General features: G+C 31.7%; 1 protein-coding gene across 1 annotated transcript in view; it reads left to right on the top strand.

Annotated features, from left to right (window-relative positions):
* Nucleotides 1-17,880, top strand: part of LOC107452739 (protein SSUH2 homolog) — a 45,362-nt gene extending 27,482 nt beyond the window's left edge. Inside the window, exons 4-11 of the mRNA XM_043044983.2 lie at nucleotides 3,141-3,270; nucleotides 6,299-6,359; nucleotides 7,486-7,676; nucleotides 8,774-8,868; nucleotides 11,138-11,230; nucleotides 12,958-13,066; nucleotides 14,685-14,786; nucleotides 17,221-17,880. Coding sequence (XP_042900917.1) covers nucleotides 3,141-3,270; nucleotides 6,299-6,359; nucleotides 7,486-7,676; nucleotides 8,774-8,868; nucleotides 11,138-11,230; nucleotides 12,958-13,066; nucleotides 14,685-14,786; nucleotides 17,221-17,364 — 925 coding nt within the window. The 3' untranslated portion in view covers nucleotides 17,365-17,880. The remainder of the gene's footprint in view (nucleotides 1-3,140; nucleotides 3,271-6,298; nucleotides 6,360-7,485; nucleotides 7,677-8,773; nucleotides 8,869-11,137; nucleotides 11,231-12,957; nucleotides 13,067-14,684; nucleotides 14,787-17,220) is intronic.
* The last annotated feature ends 1,338 nt before the right edge of the window (nucleotides 17,881-19,218 follow it).

Here is a 19,218-nt window from a genome sequence, read left to right as displayed (position 1 = left end):
ATATAAAAAAAATTGGATCTTTAGGATGTCTAAACGCAAGAATTTAACAATTTTTAATTACTTTGAGAAAAAATCACGACCTGAAATTAGTGAGGTGACAGCATCTAGTACAAATGTAAGTTTTTCTGTTGTACAGAAATGTGATACTTCCGTTGAAGAAAACGTTTCTAGCATAACAAAATCTGATGAATGTGAAAGTGGCCCTCAAAGTGTTACTTTCCACCCATATGACATTGGACTTTTTTCAGAAAATATTACATTATGTTCTTAAACTTAAAAAATCAAATCAAAATTTAACTAAACAATGTTGTCTAAATAAAAAGTCAAAATTGTCCAGCTGTCTAAATTAGGGAAATCATAGTGCTTTATTACAGATTCGAATTTCTTTTAGTAGTTTCAGAAAATTACGAACACCCCCTTGAAAAAATTCTGCGTACGCCACTGATGAGATCAAATCGAAACTGGGGGAGAAACCGTAAGGAAGCTAGCGAAGACCATTATAAGAAACACGGATCAAATCAAGCATTCATACTGAAAGCTCATGCACTTTAATTTCCACCAAATGGCTTGAATAAGTCAGAGCTGATTCATGCGCTGAGCTGTGTTGGTTCGGATCGGAGAATAGGTGTCCTATAAGTTCGTTTTATTGCTAGTACAAATGGTGTATCGGATAATTTTTATTTATTATATTAATTTAATATTTTTTTTCTTTAATATTAATTTTAGATTAATTTTATTTATTAAAGAAATCTTAATTTAATAATTTTATTTATAAGTTTTAATATTAAATTTGGATGACAAAACATGTTCATCGCCCCCTACCGCCCAAAACATATCCAACGCCCCCCTACCGCCCAAAACAAGTTCACCGCCCCTCAGCATACTCCCAGCGCCCCCAGGGGGGCGGTATCGCCCCCGTTGAGAACCAATGCACTAAACAATAGTATGGAAAAAAATACAAAAAAAAGAAACATTTTTTTAAATAAATATAGGAAAAAACTGGTCAAGAAAAGGATCAAAATGTGACTTTTTTACAAAATTACATAACTTTGTAATACTCATAAAAATTCCCCTTTTTGAATAGACTAAGCATTATACATAATATTAATATTTAGAAACATAATTTTAGGTATTTAATTATATTGGATATGTAATTATATATTAGATATATAATTATATATTAGATATATAATTATATATTAGGTATATAATTTCAGTCTTAATATAATGTTAATATTTCGAAATATGTATAAATAGAATATTAGGTCGAAAATTACAAATAATTATTTTTATTTTAGCTGTAAAATATGAAATAATAGTTTAATTCACTAGTCCGTATTGTTTTTCCTAGACATAGCTATGGAAAGCATTCACGCAAAATTTCAAGTAATTTTTTAACTAAAATATTTTGAAGTACTGCATTTCGAATGAAGAAAAATAACCAAAAAAATAGTTCTATGAAAAAGGACAACAACAACAAAAAAGAAACAGTTATCAATTTAATTACTAATATAGATGTTTATTTTTTTTAATTATCATAACTTCTATTTTATTTGACGTAGAAACAAATTTAAACTGTTTTTGAAAAAGATAAGACCATGGTTTTATTTCATATGAAAAAAAAACAGAAAATTTGTTGAAATCTAAGTAAATTGAATTATATTTTACTCGTGTAAGCACTAAGTGCCCCCACTTCTCTGCTACATAGAGAGTTGTAGGAAGATGGCGATAATACATTTCACCCTATGATGATATACGTTTAGGTCATATGTTTCTTGTCTTAAGAGTTATTATCAAAAAATTCACTGTTGTTCCAGGGTAAATCCTGCATTCAGTTTCACATAGAGTAGTAGATATTTTAATTAATTATAAGCTGCTGTGAAAAAAAAATGGAGCGTTTTGCCTATGAAATTGATAAAAATAAAACAGTGTTACTATCACTATTTATATTATTTAAAAAAACTGTTTCATGAATATAATACCTCGTTAGCTTAACATTATTGAGAAAGAATCAAATATTAAAGGATTATATTCAGTAAATATTAAATTCTAAAACTGATATAGTAACAGAACTGCCAATTCTTTACGGAAAATTTCTATAATTGTAACTAAGTTTATGTTTTGTTTTAATTTATGATTCCTTGTTTTGTAATTTTGAATTTCGCCAACACTGATCGTGAATACAAAATTATTGAAATACTTTTTATATTCATAATTTTGCTACTACTTTTAAAACTTTCTAAGGAGTGTTCGAGCCCTGTAGTATAGTTTAAAATTTTATAAATTTAATCGTAAATATTTCTCAGTTTTTCACTCCAAACTAGCGTCTCCATACTTAAGTGCCAGCGCATATGATAAAAAGTTAAGTACTACTAATGTTAAACATTGATTTATTATTTAATTAACGTTTAAATTATTTCGATTATTTAAAATGAGTGAAACTTTAAAATTTGGCATGAAGTTAAGGTAATGGATGAGTATAATAGTTCGTTCACCAGAAGTTGGCACTTCACTCCACCTCCTCGGACGTAGAGTTCATTTCGGCTCGAGTGTAAGAGGAGAAACATCTCCGCGCCTGAAAATGAAATAACCATTAATGCGCGCCAGATGCAAACAGTGAATTCTTTTTCAGTCATTTACTACGCTTTATCATCTACTATTATGTCTTTCGTTACTCTAACTAATTAAATAAATTTTAAATTTAAAAACAGCTGTTTTCCCATCAAAATGGACCAACTATTCACTCAAAAGAGAGAAATGTCATCAAATTTATGAAATATTTAATGTTGAAAAAATGCGCATAAAGATGGCGAAATAAATATATTTGTCATACGATCGCCAAATAGCGACTTTGTTGGGGATTGTTCACATCCTTCTCCCAGAAATAGGGAAATAGTATCGTCGGATACCACGTGATGAACACCGGATACCACGTCGGACACCAAGTGCCAACTCCTGGTGACCGAACTATGCAACGAATAGAAATTCGGTTGTAATACAAATTTTCTTGTACAAATATTAAAACGTGAACCTTAGCGTACAATGTTACACTTTTTAAATAATACAAAATTTCAAAATCAGCCATTAACTATTGTAGCTTTTTCAACTCGCAGAATATTAATCTTTATATATTGTTTTAGATTACCTCATTTGTCGGAAAAGGAAGTAAGAAGAATATTGATCCGATATGCAGATTCAAAATGTGCTTACGACAAGACAGCGGCAAGGGAGATGAAGCTCACAGGAGTTGATTTTCAGCCAGGCTATAAAGTAAGCCACGACAACTTCATATAAATATCGTTACTGCAAAATTCATTTTTACAAAAAATACTTTTTCATCTTGATAAGCTTATTTCTGGCGCAACGTTTTATATTCATATAGTTGTGAAACTTTTCACATAACGGAAGTGAAACTGTGAATTAGATTCTTCTGGACACTATTTTGTGAACAACGGTTTGTTAACTTTATCGTAACATCCTTTCGTTTAAATGCAAATGTTTTATTTTATTTTATAACCGTTGTTGAACAGCCGACCCAATTTTTTTGAGTTTAGGACTACTAAAGTTCAACTTTGTAATTTTGTAATTTTGAACCCAATCTGGAATAGAAGGGAACTCCTGGATCGAGTATTGGGAGAAATTTGCCTTCGTGGAGGACAATATGATTGAACTAATCCGCATTTGCGTTGCATGGAAAGGAAGAGCACGAGAACCTCCCAAGGGTAGCCTGACGGTAAGGGCACTCTAACTCATGATCCGTCAACCACTGAGGATGTTTCACGTCAACACTGAGCTCCGTGCAAGCCGGATGCGGAATTCGTATCGATCAGCCATCGCTGGGATTCGAACCCGGTTCACCTCATTGGATGGCGAACGCTTTGATACCATTAGCACAGGTTTTACTTACTTGACTTCATCAAATATATTACCTTAACATCGGTCTAACAGTTCTTTGAAGACTACAGCCTGTTTCTGGACCATTAATAGGCCGATTCATCAAGTTGTCGATTCTGTGATTCGCCAGTTTAGAATTTTTAAATTCCTTGATTGGCTTCCCTTCTTCCTTTATCACTTGCTATAAATAAAGAATAATTCATGGCAATGATTACCATAACGATTCTTTATTCATGGAAAAAGTATTAAGAAGATATGAGTAAAGTATAAGAAGTATTAAGAAGATATGATCTAGCTATAAGATAGTTAGTTCACATCTTCTTTTACCTGACTAACATACGTTAACCAGTTAATGCCCGACTCCAAAGAAAATGGTCTATAAATGAAAAGAACCTAAAAAAGTGAATGTTTCGCTCTGTTAATTATCATTTTAACTTTTAAAAAGCACTATGCTTACTTTGATATATATTTATGTGGATATAAATATAAATCATTGATATATTGCGGTAGATAGAGCTAGCTTGTTTTTATAAAGTAAATACTAATTTTAAAACACGTGTGATACTTTTTTTTTTTTGTAAAAAAGAATCGTCTCAATAAAAGGACGCTTGACACAAATGGGTTAACTGCACTAGTTACTGAACATTAATCCGATTTTATATTTAAAAAAAGGCACATTATTGATTAAATGATCTATAAAAACAATATGTGATCCTCAGAAATAAGTACTTAAGGAATCCCTATTTTCTTAATTTTTATAATCAACTAAGCGAAACAGTGCAATAGACTTGGTATGAATTTCCTCTCTAGTTGTCACTAAGCATTTTAAATTTCTTTCAAATTTTATGCTAATAATTGATTTTTTCATTTCCTTTATATTATCAAGTTTATAAAAACATAGGTCCGAAAGAGCGATTTTCCTTAAATATATTATTTGATTTTTTAATCCTCGCTAAAAAATTATTCGAGTAATTTAGCATTTAGTCCATCTACTTCAATTTTTTTTCAGTTTTCTTGCAAATTACACTGATAAATTCACTCGTATCCATAATTCTTATTAATCTTATTATTTGTTACATTTTCAATGATTGCGTAATTAGATTTAGCAAAAAACCATTATAGAAGGACAATCATCAATAATAATGATAAAAAGAAAAACATGGTTAAAGAAAACCTTCACAGTAATCAAGGTTTGCCATTATTACAATTGTAATTGTATTTACAAAATTTTTTACGGAGTATGGGAATTACTACGCTATAATCTAGACTTATTCGTGAAATTATTCTACATTTTGTATGCGTATGCAGTAATGCGCAATGCTAATCCTAAGATCAATAGTTTTCTTCACATCCCGTTTGAACAGTTCGCTGACGAATACAGTAAAACCCCGTTATAGTGAATATGGTTTATAGTAAACTCCCGGATACCGTGCCTTACTATACACATATAATATCATTTTTTGTGGATATAATGAACGAAAAGAAGATAGGATATTGTGAACTTTTTTCTGTCTTCGACTGATTTTTTTTTCTTCATTTTTTTGGTAATTTTGAAATTTCTACATTAAATACATGTACCGATTTTTAAAATCATTTATTGAGTGGAATGTCGCCATAAGTATTTTTTTCTTGTATACTTCTTCAATCTCAGTTTCCAATCCCTAAATTTTTTAATAAAAAAAAAAGTTCACACATTTTTTTGTTACTACACATTGTTTTTTTTTAATCATTTTTGTATTTCTTATTAATGGTCATTTATTTAAATAATGTGTAATCAAAGGGAGCAGTTTGGAAAAATTAGTTAAAATTGTTTGCAATATAGATATAGTGAACTCCCGGTTATAGTGAACGAAATTTAAGTCCCTTGAAGGTTCACTATAGCGGGGTTTGACTGAATTTTAATTTTGATAGTGACACTTCAATATGGCGCATTGCATTCGGATTTACGGTAAAGGAAACACCCGGGACAAACAGACAAACTTTTATTTCTACAAAGACAGATAATAATCTCTCAGACACCCAAATACGATTTTTTTTTACTTTCCGTTTCTTTTTGTTCAACCCCAGAACGTTAGAGAAAAAAAAATCCACACTTTAAAGTTTGAAGCACAATTCGAAAACTAAATAGATTTTATCGCTTCCAAACGCCATCCATAAAGTTATGAATACTCCATTTCTCAAAATCTATCCGGCTGCTTCATATTTATCTCTGTCCTAAGCCCTTCTGGCAGACTTTTAAAATAAATATTTGTAAGCAAATCTGCCAGTTGACGGCGGCAACGGTGTTGCTTAAAATATGGGATTCCCACTGCATAAGTTATTCAAGGTCTATGAGGCAATATTTTCCCCCTCTCACCAAATGATATATTTTTGTAAGTCTGCTATGTTTATTTTTTCTTTTCAGTATACGTTGGAGACATTCACGGAAACACGCCAAGTGGCCTGGACCTTTGAACCATACACTGGTAAGTGAGAAAATTTTTGAAAGGAATAATAAACCATCAAAATATCTTTTTCTTTTCTTTTTTTTTGATCAAGTAACACCTTGTTATAATCCTAAAACCAGCCAAGCCTATTAATTTTCTTTCAAAAAAATTAATAAATAAATATTTAAAAAAATTAAAATGGAATAAAATAAAAAAATTATTAAAAAAAAATGACGTGCTCAAATAATGAAACATTGCTTAAACGGTAAATATGTTATGATGAATACAAATTCCTTGTTTCACATAGATAAATTTCAACAAACGAATTATTGAGTAACTAGTCTCTATCTTTTTAAAAAAAGGTCGTCGGATTTTGGAGCTTGATGGATTAAACAAAAGCCGTAACACCCCCAGGCACCCAGCTGAATGCTCGGGATCAGGGATAAACATGGTACAGGTGCATGGTAAACAGGGCCGGCAGAATAAAAAAGGAGTGCTTTCCCAATCTCGCATACTCCAAGAGCACTAAGAGCATGTGTACGCACTAATACGAGATGCAATTCGAGAGCACCTTATTGAGATCAAATCGGGGGGGGGGGGGATCTGGACCTGATACNGAGCGGAGCTCGGTCACCCGCTGGTATATATATATATTACATCATAAACTGAAATGTATCAGGTCCAGATCGCCCCGATTTGATCTCTATAAGGCATCTCCACACTCGAGTTGGGTAAGATCATGTACTTGTATAAATGTAACGAAAAAAAAATGTTCCCCCGCGCGTTATAGTTTGATTAAAATTCAAATTAGAAATTGAGCGAAACTAGAAATTAAAATTTCAAGAGAATTACATTTCTAACTAATAATAATGTCATTTGTAAACAACAAATACAATTAACAGCCACGTTATCACAGCAATTGGATAATATGCAACCCAACTAGTTTAGCTTTTGAATTTGGATAGTTTTACAGTGATATTAAAACATCGCTCTACTTTAAATTTTTCTCTCCAAACTTTCGTAAAGGATTAGTTCTGATAAATTTTCATAAAGTTCTATGTCTATTTATTACGAAAAAGTCTCTAAGACTTGTAGTTCTGAATCTTCTTGCTAACTTTACGTCTTTAGAACCAAATATGTTCTATACATAGAACATCTATTTCAGGAATATCGCTGGACGAGCCTAATGAGACGGTGGAGCCTCCAGACCCATGGGGTATAGAGTGTATTCAGCCTAAACCTTTCCACGGCACCTCTATCGTCTTGGATGTCCCTCATACGGATGTCTTATTGACATGCCACGCGTGTGGTGGCGTGGGGAGCAAACGATGCACCGCATGCTCAGCAGCTGGTTGGGTAAAATAATAAATTTTTAACCTATATTAACTTATATGCAGGATCGACCTAAATTAAAGTTTCGTACAAGTTTATGACAAACAAAGACGGGTGATACATGGACACTTATCAAATTTCTGATACATACTGCATGTCTTCATTGTGTTCACCCATGGTCAATAATATGTTTCTATCAATATTTAGTGCGGCTTTGAGGAGAACTCCCCCAGACAAAAAGTCTGGGGCTTTCTGCTGCTATGGTAACAAGTAAGAGCACATTTATAATGGGGGTGAAATGGAGAAATGAAAGCGTCGATTGGTTTATTCACGCTGACATATGCCAAGATCAAGACAAAATTATTCACCCCCACAGCCCTATTCGATGTTAATTTCCCTCTTAACCATGGCACCCGCCACGACGCGAGACTGATGTCTGGAGGAGTTCTCCTGAAAGCAGCACTATACGTCCCAAGGTCAGTGATGGGTTCCTGTCGGTTTGTTGGCATAAGGGTGCATAAACTCGTGAAGCACTCTTTATGACTCGAATGACTTGTGAAGCACTTTTATACGCTCTTAATGGCAACAAAACTGTAGGAATGCATCACTGTTGCTGCGGCGAGCTTTGCACAGAAACATGCGCGAATAGAACTTGTTTATCGGTGGTACCTGTACCAGGTGGCCAAAGGATCACACATTGAAAATTTGTAGAATGTACCAGAAACTTGGTGAGTGCATCTATCTTTCCATGTATCACCTGACTTAGTAACTTCTAAGCAACGGTAAACAAACAATCCTTTGAAACAGCATGTATCATTAGGCTGACCCTGCATATTAAACCTTACATTATTTTGAACTTATAATTAAAAAATGAAAAATTTGGGTTCAGCCTCGTGAAACATTAGTCACCTTTTTTATAATTTTATGTAGACCGTAGCAACTCTGAAAAAGCACTTTTCTTTGGCTTGAGATTCAAAAGTAAATAACCATAATATCTAGACACCTACTTTCAGCAAAATAATTCCTAATATTGAAACGCTATTTTCTCTCTTTTATGAAAAGCAGCCCTTCTTTTAAAATGACAAACGCCAATATGTTAATGTGTTCATCTTCTTCAATAGGAGAGGTGTTCGCTGTGCCTAGGAGACGGAATAAAATTGTCTATGCAAGGACAAAGAGAAAGATGCTTCCGCTGTATAGGGACAGGTAGGAAAAAGTAAGTTGAATTGCTATTACATAAAAATAAAAAAATGCCTGCAAAAATAAACTAAATGAATTATATAAGCCAACGAATTGTTTAGAAATAGTGGTGGATAAAAATCTACTAAATTGAATTTATTAAACCAAGAATCACAACTAATAAACTACCACTTGAAAATATTTACTCGCTGTTCGCAGCAAGTTGGAATTTCTATGTATATAAATAAAGCTATTTTTGAGTGTTCTATATTGCATTAATTTCTTCAAACCATTTTAGTAACGACAATAATGTAAAAAAATTTAAAAATTTACTCGAATTATCTGTTTCTAATAATCTTGGCTTTGCCGGTCACCGGTGACCCCCGTGGCACTACGAATAAACTCAGTGCCGGTCACCGATGACCCCCATGGCATTCAACGTGTTAATGTCGATTAAATTGCCACAAAATAAAACTAAAATGTCTTATGATTCCAGTTCTAATTGAACTTTAATATCTGTGAGCTTGCAGGGCTGCCAACAACTACGCTTCTTGCAAAGTATTTTATTGAGTGTTAGGCAATTCCAAACTAAATCTTTAAAATCTTTGGGATAGTATTTTCCCCCTCACACCCGAAATGGTTAATACACGTATGAGCCTCATCACAGCAATTTTTCTTTTCTTATAATAATTATAGAATCCTGCGATGATACGTATGTCTAAAAATGTGGTTATAAAAAACTATAAACTTATAAAAAATCAAAATTCTCCTTAAAGTGATTAAAATTCGAAACACGTTCTAGCATTTTAGTTTAAGTTTGTTATTCGAATCAAAAGCAATAAAAAAAATTTTTTTTTGCTCCATATCATTGATAATGTAATACATGATGGTAGTTATGGATGCATAATTAAACAGAAAAATAAATAAAAAGAAATTTAGCTTGTACCAACTTCTAGATTTTTAGGAGTGAGTATCATGATTGAGAATCCTTTCATAAATATAGCTGTCAATTACTAAACATAGCAGCTATTCTATAATATTCCATGTGCAACAGTTTCAGTTGATTGATTTTTTCTTAAACTAGTACTACAGTACAGAAAAGAGTACTTAGGCAACAAAAAAAAAAGTTAAGTAGAGAGGTTGGTTGCAAAAAACATATAGCCTCATTTTTAAGTGTTATTTAACCTATCAGTACCCTACTTCCTTTTTAAGGATTGCTCGTTCTTTTTTTCTTTTTTTTTTAAATCCTTTTTATAAATCTCTTATTTTGAATCTTAAAGAAAAATTGACATTTAGAAATAACAGTATAAGGTACAGAATATTCAATATTAAACCAGCAGTTTTCAAAATTTTATTACTGGAAAAAGCAATTCTCGCAATAAATTTATGTGACAGAGCATACATTTTTTCCCCAGAGTGCTGAAATTTAGCTCAATATATTTCCAACAGATAGCGCTGCAAATTTAAACATAAATGATTGCAAATTTAAATATAAATAATTGGAAAATCACATCACAATTTTCCGACACCTTTTCACGAATGAAAATCAAATTGTAATATTTTCGAAATATCCACCATCAGCCATAATCGGAGATTTTTTAAAAAGAAAGCTTGCTTTATACCTTGTCACATAAGCTTATTGCCAGAATTGTTCTTTATGTTTTTTAACCTTAAGCGTTTTCCTGTTATCAATTTTTAAAAACCACCAGTCTATAGTTTAAGCCATCATACCTTTTATCAACTTATTTAAAGTAAAAATTATTTTATTGATTCTACAGGACATGTTAGAAATAATCCAACTCTTAAAAATATTATTTATTTTAATAAAAATCACATCTATACTAAAACTAATTACATTTATACTTAATTTCGATTTTTAAATTTATTAGAAATTAAATTTATGCTTCATTGCAAGTATTTGTTTAAAAAATTATTGTGTTTGATAAAATTTCAGGCTCAATTAAAATGTCAATTACATTAAAGTAAAATATATTGGTCGTTTATTAGATATTATTTTAATGTAAGTCGCATTCACTTTTAAAATGCTGACAACCGTAAGCTGAAAACGCTGACAACCTGTATTATTACAATAATTATTCTTACAGTAATTATTCTTACAGTAATTATTATTACAGTTCTGTAAGTCCTTTAATGCTAAAGCTAGTTGTTAGTAGTTGTTGTTGGCATATGCCTTTTAAGGCAGAGGGATGCGATTGTTCTTGTTTTCCCGCGGCGCCATCTATGGTCAAGAATTCGACAGTTGATAGTAGATATCTCTTTATACTTTGTCAAAACTTTATTTTTAGGTGTTGGAAATGCGGAGGCAATACATTAGCTATATGCATAGGCTGTAGTGGCACAGGACAAATTCGTTGCTTCATATCCTTAACAATCACGTGGTAAGCCTATTTTTTTTTCTTCAAAATCATAATTTTTTTTTTAAATTTTAATAAGTTACCCCTCAAATTAGCATTAAAAAAGGAATTTTTTACAGACGTAAAACTTTACCATTCATATGAAATATATATTTTTAAATACAAACCTCTAAAAAGTTGTAGCATAACATAAGTTGTAGCATGTGTAACATAAGTATGAAAAAAATCGTTTAATTGGGCACTTGCACTTCAAGAAGAAGACCTCCTATACCCACACATTACGTCTGAGCCATATAATCTTTATCAGCAAAATGGCGTATTAAAGTTGAGCTAAGTTTCTCTACATAAGTTAGAATATTAATTAAAGATAAGTTAATTAAATACAGAACCATATCACACATCGAATTGGTTGAAATATAATTCTTTCTTGTCTACTTCTTTTACTCAACTTACATTTATTGTTTGTTGATGTATTTTATTGTAACCGTGATATAATTTTGTTTCGTGTACTTGGCAACTTCGATGCATAATTAGTTTCTTTATGTTCCACGTGGCTTCGTGGCCACGTGGTTTGTGTTAAGCCTCTATATAAATATGTTGTGAAAGAATTGAAATCTTTGAGAAAGATTATTCTTCGTGAAAGAATTTAGAATGTGTCACTTAAGAGAATCGATACTTGACGCGCTTGACTTACTCGAAATAGAATGGAAAGACGGTTGCTAACGTAAAAAAATGCCACGCTTCAACAAATAATTAGGACCGAGGAGATATATAGAGATATCGCTATATAGAGAATAGTTAGAATGTTCTTCGAAATTCCTATGAAAAATTTCGTTATAGGAAGAAATTAACTGTGAAGCAACTTCCTTGTAAGGGAGACTCAACTTATTTAATAATACATAATTATTATGTAATTATTATATGTAATTATTATATATAATTATTATATGTAATTATTATATGTAATTACTATATGTAACAATACATAATAATAAGCAGATTATGTATTATTACAATCACTATATCCAACAATACTCAAATATGCTAAAAAATATTTTTTTCAAAGACTACAGGTCTATTGAACTATTATTTATTACAAATTTATTGCTAGATATACAGACATGGTTCACTACAGTGAGGTGCGACTGGAAAATAACTGTATCCTATTTTAGATTTCAACATTTTTGATGTTTTATAGATAAATTATATATATAAATTACATATATAACTACATATGTTATAATATATATTACAAAATATATATTATAAATATATGTAATGTATATTTTGATGTTATATATATAAATATATAAATTATATATATAAAATTTTTGATGTTATATAATATGTTATTTTAATTTAAATTGGTAGTAAGGAGATATCCCGCACCTATTTACAGCAATTTTCCAATTTGAAAAACATTTAAAATTACATGCTGTGGTTTACCCGGAGGTGGACACAAATTATATTTTTCGAATTAATCCTCTCCTGAGAGGATATTTTTTTACTTTCTTGCTTGCCAATGCCCGGTTGTCTCTCGAGCTTGGTCATTTTTTTCGAGTATGTATCAACAAGGAAATCATTGGTAGCTAAAACGGGAAAATATCACTACCTCTAATCACAAACATATAATAATTTTTCCCCACTATAATTAACAACAGCACTATAACTATAGCCACTATAGCTATACTATAACCATAGCTAAAAAAACAGCATTATTAATTTTGGTAACATTATGTATCATGCTTTAGGTCTAGCCATATAGACACAGATATCTTGGAGCCTCCAGACACTATAGCGATCTCAGAAAAATTGGAATATGCAAATGGACATTTGATCTTCCAAGACGAAAAACCATTGGTAATTTTGTATGAATTTTGCATTAAATATTTAGATGGACAACTTTTGAAATAATAGCGTAAAAAACAGAATTCGGCTATTTTGAATTTCATTTTAATTTGTAAACGTCGTTGAACAGCCGACCCAATTTTGTGGGTTTACGAACTATTAACGTTCAACTCAATAGACTTGTAATTTTTAATCCAATCCAGAAGATAAGGAAGCCCCTGGATCAATTATTGGGAGAAATTTTCTTTCATAGAGGATTTACTAATCCGCATTTGCGTTACATGGAGAGGAAAACCACGAAAATCTGGATTTGTTAGCCTGACGACAAAGTGACTCTATCCCAGGATCCGTCTACCACTGAGGATATTTTCACGTCAGCACTGTGATCGGTGCAAACCGTATGCGGAATTCGTATTGAACAGTCATAGCTGGGACTCGAACAGGGTTCACCTCATTGGAAGGCGAACGCTCTATTTCCTGAGCCATCACGGCTCTCCCGTAATAATTATGTTTAGTGTTTAGTTAAATAGTGAAACGAAAATTCGCAATTCCCCGTTAAGTTGCTCAATCTGGGTTAAAAACTGTAAAGGCGCATTCTTTACAGTGTCCATTTTCAGAAACACGCATTTTGAGCTGTGTCCATTTTCGTAGACGCCTATTTCGAGATGTGTCCATTTTCGTAAACATGCATAAAAAAAACGAAAGGAACAATGTAAATATATGCATTGTAAGCATTTTTAATACTCTCCGGGCAATTAAGGCCGGGTTTGGGCTCATGTCCAAGAGCTCGTGGGTTCAATCCCCGCCGGCCGAAGACTCGCCGTGTATTAAATGGTGACTGATGCATGGTAAATCTGTAGAGTCGCAAAGTCCTCCATGTTACCATAATAAATCAATACCTCTGGGGGTACTGATCCGGGAGTATCCTTGTCCTCTGTATTGGTTCAAAATTACAAGGCTACGGAGTTGAACATTAGCAGTCGTAAACCCAAAAATTGAGTCGGCTGTTGAACGACGGATATATATCAAGGCAATTAGAATCTTAAAAAGTTTAAGTGATAGTAATAACTTTTTAAAAAGATTCTTTATTGCAGAGCTATAATTGTATATTTTATAATTTCTTATTTTTTGTATTTTTTAGAAATAAAGCATAAAATAAAGTTACTGGTCAACAAGAAAGTTTTTCCCAGCCTAAATCGTAAAATTTTAAATAACAATGACAAGTAATCAATGCACTGCTTATAATTAATAAATATGATTAACTATTTTTAGTCATTGCTTACTTTTTAGAGATTTTCATCAAAGATTTTTTATTTCATTTTTATTATTGTTATTTGTTATTATTATGATTCAAATGACATCGTGATATCAAAATTATAATTTACTATTTATAATTGAATAAATGAGATTATCTTTTTAATTATTTTAAGTTTCCCCCCCCCCCCAATAGAATCTTTCTAAAAAGAAGGCATTATTTGCACCCATATTTATTATACTCTATTTCTTCAAACGCTGCATGCAAACTGATGTGGTGACATATTTTCCTATATTCTCATAATATACTAAGTTTAACTATAACAAAATTGTTAATTTGAGTACATTAAAAGGATGATATTGCTATTCCTTTTAGATTCCAACTATAGTTTTTCCTGTTAGTAAATTGCAGGATATTGCCATCTCTCTTCTTGAGAAACACAGAGAATTATCCTCAACAGATAGAATATTAATGCAAGTAAGTTATTATTTTACAAAACAAAATGTTCTTTCGCGTCTACCACATTTGGAACAATTAAATTTTATATGGTCTTTAATACATTACAAGACGCGTTTTTACTATAGAATCGGTTATGGAATGTCTCTAAAAGAACTAAGAATTCGAAAAATAAATTTAAAAACGGAAAAAAGAAATGCGTAGTACCCTTCTGCTGCTTAGGAAGCCAGTTGTGATATTCTCAGTATGTTTTAAAATTAGAAACAAACTTCGGCAACAGATGGTGCTACTGACTGAGAAAAACAATAAAACACATTCGAAGAACTAACACCGATGCAAATATTTCAGTTGGCAGGTTTGAAATGCAGGAGAAAACAGTCTATAAATTACCAGTCAGCAGTACCATTTGTTGACAAACTTCCAAACATATTCAGCCTTCCTTATTTATTATTTTTTTTAAATCGTCGGTCATATTTGGAACTCCTAAATAAAATATCATATCTTATTTAATATCATAATCTTTTTAATTAAAATGTTATTATTTTTTTTTATGAACTTCGCCAGTGTCGTATATACAGAGGGTTTAACAAGGGTGGCAGTTCTTACGAATTGGTACACTTTTTAGATTGTCTCGTGTCATATGACACACATACTTCTTTCTTGATACTAAATTCAATTACATATTCACACTAAAAATAAAAAAATTAAAAAAAATATTTTTCACTAAACAGAGGGAAAAAAAAGCAACACAGCATTCTTTCTAAAATAATATGCATCTGAAAAATGCTGTAACATAACAATACGTTACATTACTCAAAGCTTAAAAGTCAGAATTATCTTAATTTTAACGAAGTGGATATTTTCTTATTTTACCTGCAATAAAAGTTTAAAAAATTCCTCTATTTTAACATTTGTATATTTTTACATTTTAAACATTAACACATTAAGGACAGGCTAAAGAATGTAAAATTTTGCAAATGTGCAGTGAGCTAAAAAAGGACAACCCTGAATAACCTTTGATCTAATGATCGCATCTTTACGTTGTAGGACTCAATCTTTATTGTTCGAGGGTGTAACCTCAAATATACTAATTAGTTAGTGCAGACGATATTTTAAGTTACGAAATTCGACGCAAAAACGTACTTTCTCTGAATCTGGTCTTTGGGTAGACCACAATCTGGGAAATATGATCCCCATAGTTTGGTCAGGAAAACGATCCAAAGTTTGGAACCCTTAATGGTAAGGTTTCTGTTTGCGCATTTCACCATATCTAGAAAAGCGAACTGAATATGAAGATATTTTGAGAGTAAGAATTTTGAATCCGTCCAAAAAAAGCTATGTTTATTCAGAGAAAGTACATTTTTGTGTCTGATTTCGAAACTTAAAATATTATATGCGCTAATTAATTAGCATATTTAGCCTCTCGAACCATTAAAATAGAGTCATAATGTAAAGATCCGATCATTAAATAAAAAGTTATTCAGAGTAGTGTGGGTTTTTTTTCGGCCTACTGTACACCATTATGTGCATAAAATTATCGTTTGACAAGGATAAATATCTTTTTAAAGGTTAAACCAACAATTCCATGTTGCACCTTCTTATAGGAATGAATAAAAAGTGTTCCCTCTTCAAACGAATTCTTCTGGCGCGGCACTTTAGTGGCCTTACTTATTCCATTCGTAACGCTTAATCATAATAGTGGGAACTATTTATACGTGAGATATTCTGAGGTAGAGTAAAAAAACATGAGCAGTCAGCAAAGTGTCAAATTAAAGAGATTTTGCAACCCCACCCCGTCTGGTCAACATCTTTCGTTTTCCCAAACTGGATCCATATAGTGCAAACGTGAAGTATTTACTGGATAGAAGTTGCGCAATGGTGATTTTCTTGAGTAAGAATTTCTTAGTAAGAAATTAAACAAGCGGGGTTGTTTTTCTTGTAGCTCATTTACGTCGCACTAGTAGAGCTACACAATGGGCTATTGGCGACGGTCTCGGAAACATCCTTGTGGATGATCTGAAGACATACCATCACAAGTTTGATCCTCTTCAGAGGGGGTGCCCCCCCCCGGCTTCAGTAGCTCGACGACCTGCATGCGAAGTCGAGCACTTTACGGTAGAACAGTTTAACGAGGACCAATACCACACACCCTCGGTCCATACACAGACTAATCCAAGTGGTCACCCACACGCACAATGACAGCAGCCAGTGATGCTTGACTTAGGTGATGTGTTGGGAACCGTGTCTTAACGATCAGTCCACTGCGGGACTTAAACAAGCGGGGAGAGACGCAAAATCTCTCGAATATAGTAGAGTGAGCATAACTGCGAATATAAGTGCTAATATCAAAACAACCTTGCTCTCTTTCTTAACCTTTTATAACATAAAAGTTACATTTGAAATTAAATTAGTTTTATGAATACGCCATCTTTTAAATTTTTTTTCTTCCTTGTAGCGACACGGAGTGTGGGTCATACCAGTATATTATGTGCAATATGAATGGAAGGAGAAACAAAGAAGATATTATGTATTTGGAGTAAAAAACGATGTATATGCGCCACATTACCCTGAGTCATACTGCTGCTGTGTCATTTCATAAGATATGGGAATGAAGAAAAAAGTGAACAGAAATAATACCATTTTGAAGAAGGAAAGAGTCAAGAAATTTTATATTGCTTCATCGTCCAGTTAGGGTTTTAACTAAAAAAATGCAAATGATATGCAAGGCACTTTTACGTGTGCATTAATGATGTCACATGCAAAAGTCACTCAATTTATTGTGCCAATATTTTACTCATAGTGATTTTTTTTTCTTTGTAGTTTCCAGGCATTTTTTAAAATTCATTTTCTCAAACTCACTAAGACATCACTTGCTTTGTTCTTTCGTTAAGTTTTGTTGTGTTATGTGCAACAGATGCAAAAACAAATTCCTCTAACCTTATTTTGTGTGTTTTTTATATTTTATTCAATTGCACCATACTATTAGTGGATCAAAATTTGGTAAAATGCAAAAATAAAAGTAGTTTAACTGTCAAATAAAATCAGTAAATGTAAGTAGTTTGTTGTTGGCAACTAAACTGTTCAAACTGTATAAAGTATTAAATATTTGAACATATTATTGTTATCCTTTTCTTTTATCATTAAAATATTTTCATATTATCATAGCCTGATAGCCATACTATTAGAACCAGATAATGAATTTCCTAAAGCTTTTAAAAATTCTCTTACAATAAAAGGTAAAATAGACTTTTAGAAAATAATTTAGATGTTTGTCCATTTTCTTTTTCGGCTGATTGTTTTTAACAGTATAGCTGCAAAAATGTTTTATAGAAATCAATGTGACCATAATTTATTGAAAAGATTATCAACTTGTGTTAAACGTGTTTCTAAGGAAACAAACAATTTATTTTTCTGTTTAATATAAATATACATAAATATAAAATATCGCCACAACAACAATATCTCGAGCAAATGTAGTATTGCAAATTACACTAACTTAGAATAATCGGACAGGAATAACAAAATTATGTGTATACTTATTATTTTTAACTTTCTTTTTAAAAGTACAAAAATTGCTCTTGGTTGGTTGGTGTCGTATCCTCTATAGAATCATATTTCATGGTGTGCTTGAATAGTTTTTGTTATTTCTATGGCATTAAAAGAATACAAATCCTCTTCTGTGGGGTNCTTATTATTTTTAGCTTTCTTTTTAAAAGTAGGATGGGTGGTCTAATGTAAACAATAACAAACGTCCTTAAACCGGAAGAAATTTAGAAATATGAAAATTAGAAAATTTAGATCTCCGCTTATGTTATGACTACGAGGCGATGTGTGAACAAGCCTAATATTCTATGCAGTTTTGTTATTGTAATTTGGGTTCAAATCTAAACATATTGTACCATTCATAAGAGCTTTCAGAAATGTATTAATTCTCAGAGGTCGTAAGGCCAAAAAAAATTTTGGAAAGTTAATATCTCATTGTGAATAATTCTTAAAGTTTGCCATGTTTTGTATTTTATCCCTTATTTGGCTACATTTGAAAAAAATGTCGCCAAAAATATCTTTTTAAGATAGCCTAATTAGAAAATATTCTAATGATTATAATATTAATATGAAAATGCTGAAGTTTAAAGGCTGAAAGAAAATACTCGGTACATGTGAAATACTGCAAAAGATATGATGCAATAATATGATGGCGCGTTTCTTCAATCTGTAGCGTAAAAATATATCGGAAGCAGTAACCCGGAAGTCTTGAAAGAGCAATTTTACCACTAGCGCCACCACCCTTAGCTTTACACGATCACAAATCCATATTCAGTTACTTGAAACTTTTTACGTTACGTTCAGATTTTTTCCATTAATTGCTAAATATGACTCACCACAAAATTATGAACAAATAATTTTACATTTTTTCCCTATATGCGCAGTATTTTAAATACTCTTATCTTGCAAA

The sequence above is a fragment of the Parasteatoda tepidariorum genome, chromosome 2 (genome assembly GCF_043381705.1).
Source record: "Parasteatoda tepidariorum isolate YZ-2023 chromosome 2, CAS_Ptep_4.0, whole genome shotgun sequence".
Classification (NCBI taxonomy): Eukaryota; Metazoa; Arthropoda; class Arachnida; order Araneae; family Theridiidae; genus Parasteatoda; species Parasteatoda tepidariorum.
This window is presented reverse-complemented; position numbering and strand designations above follow the sequence as displayed.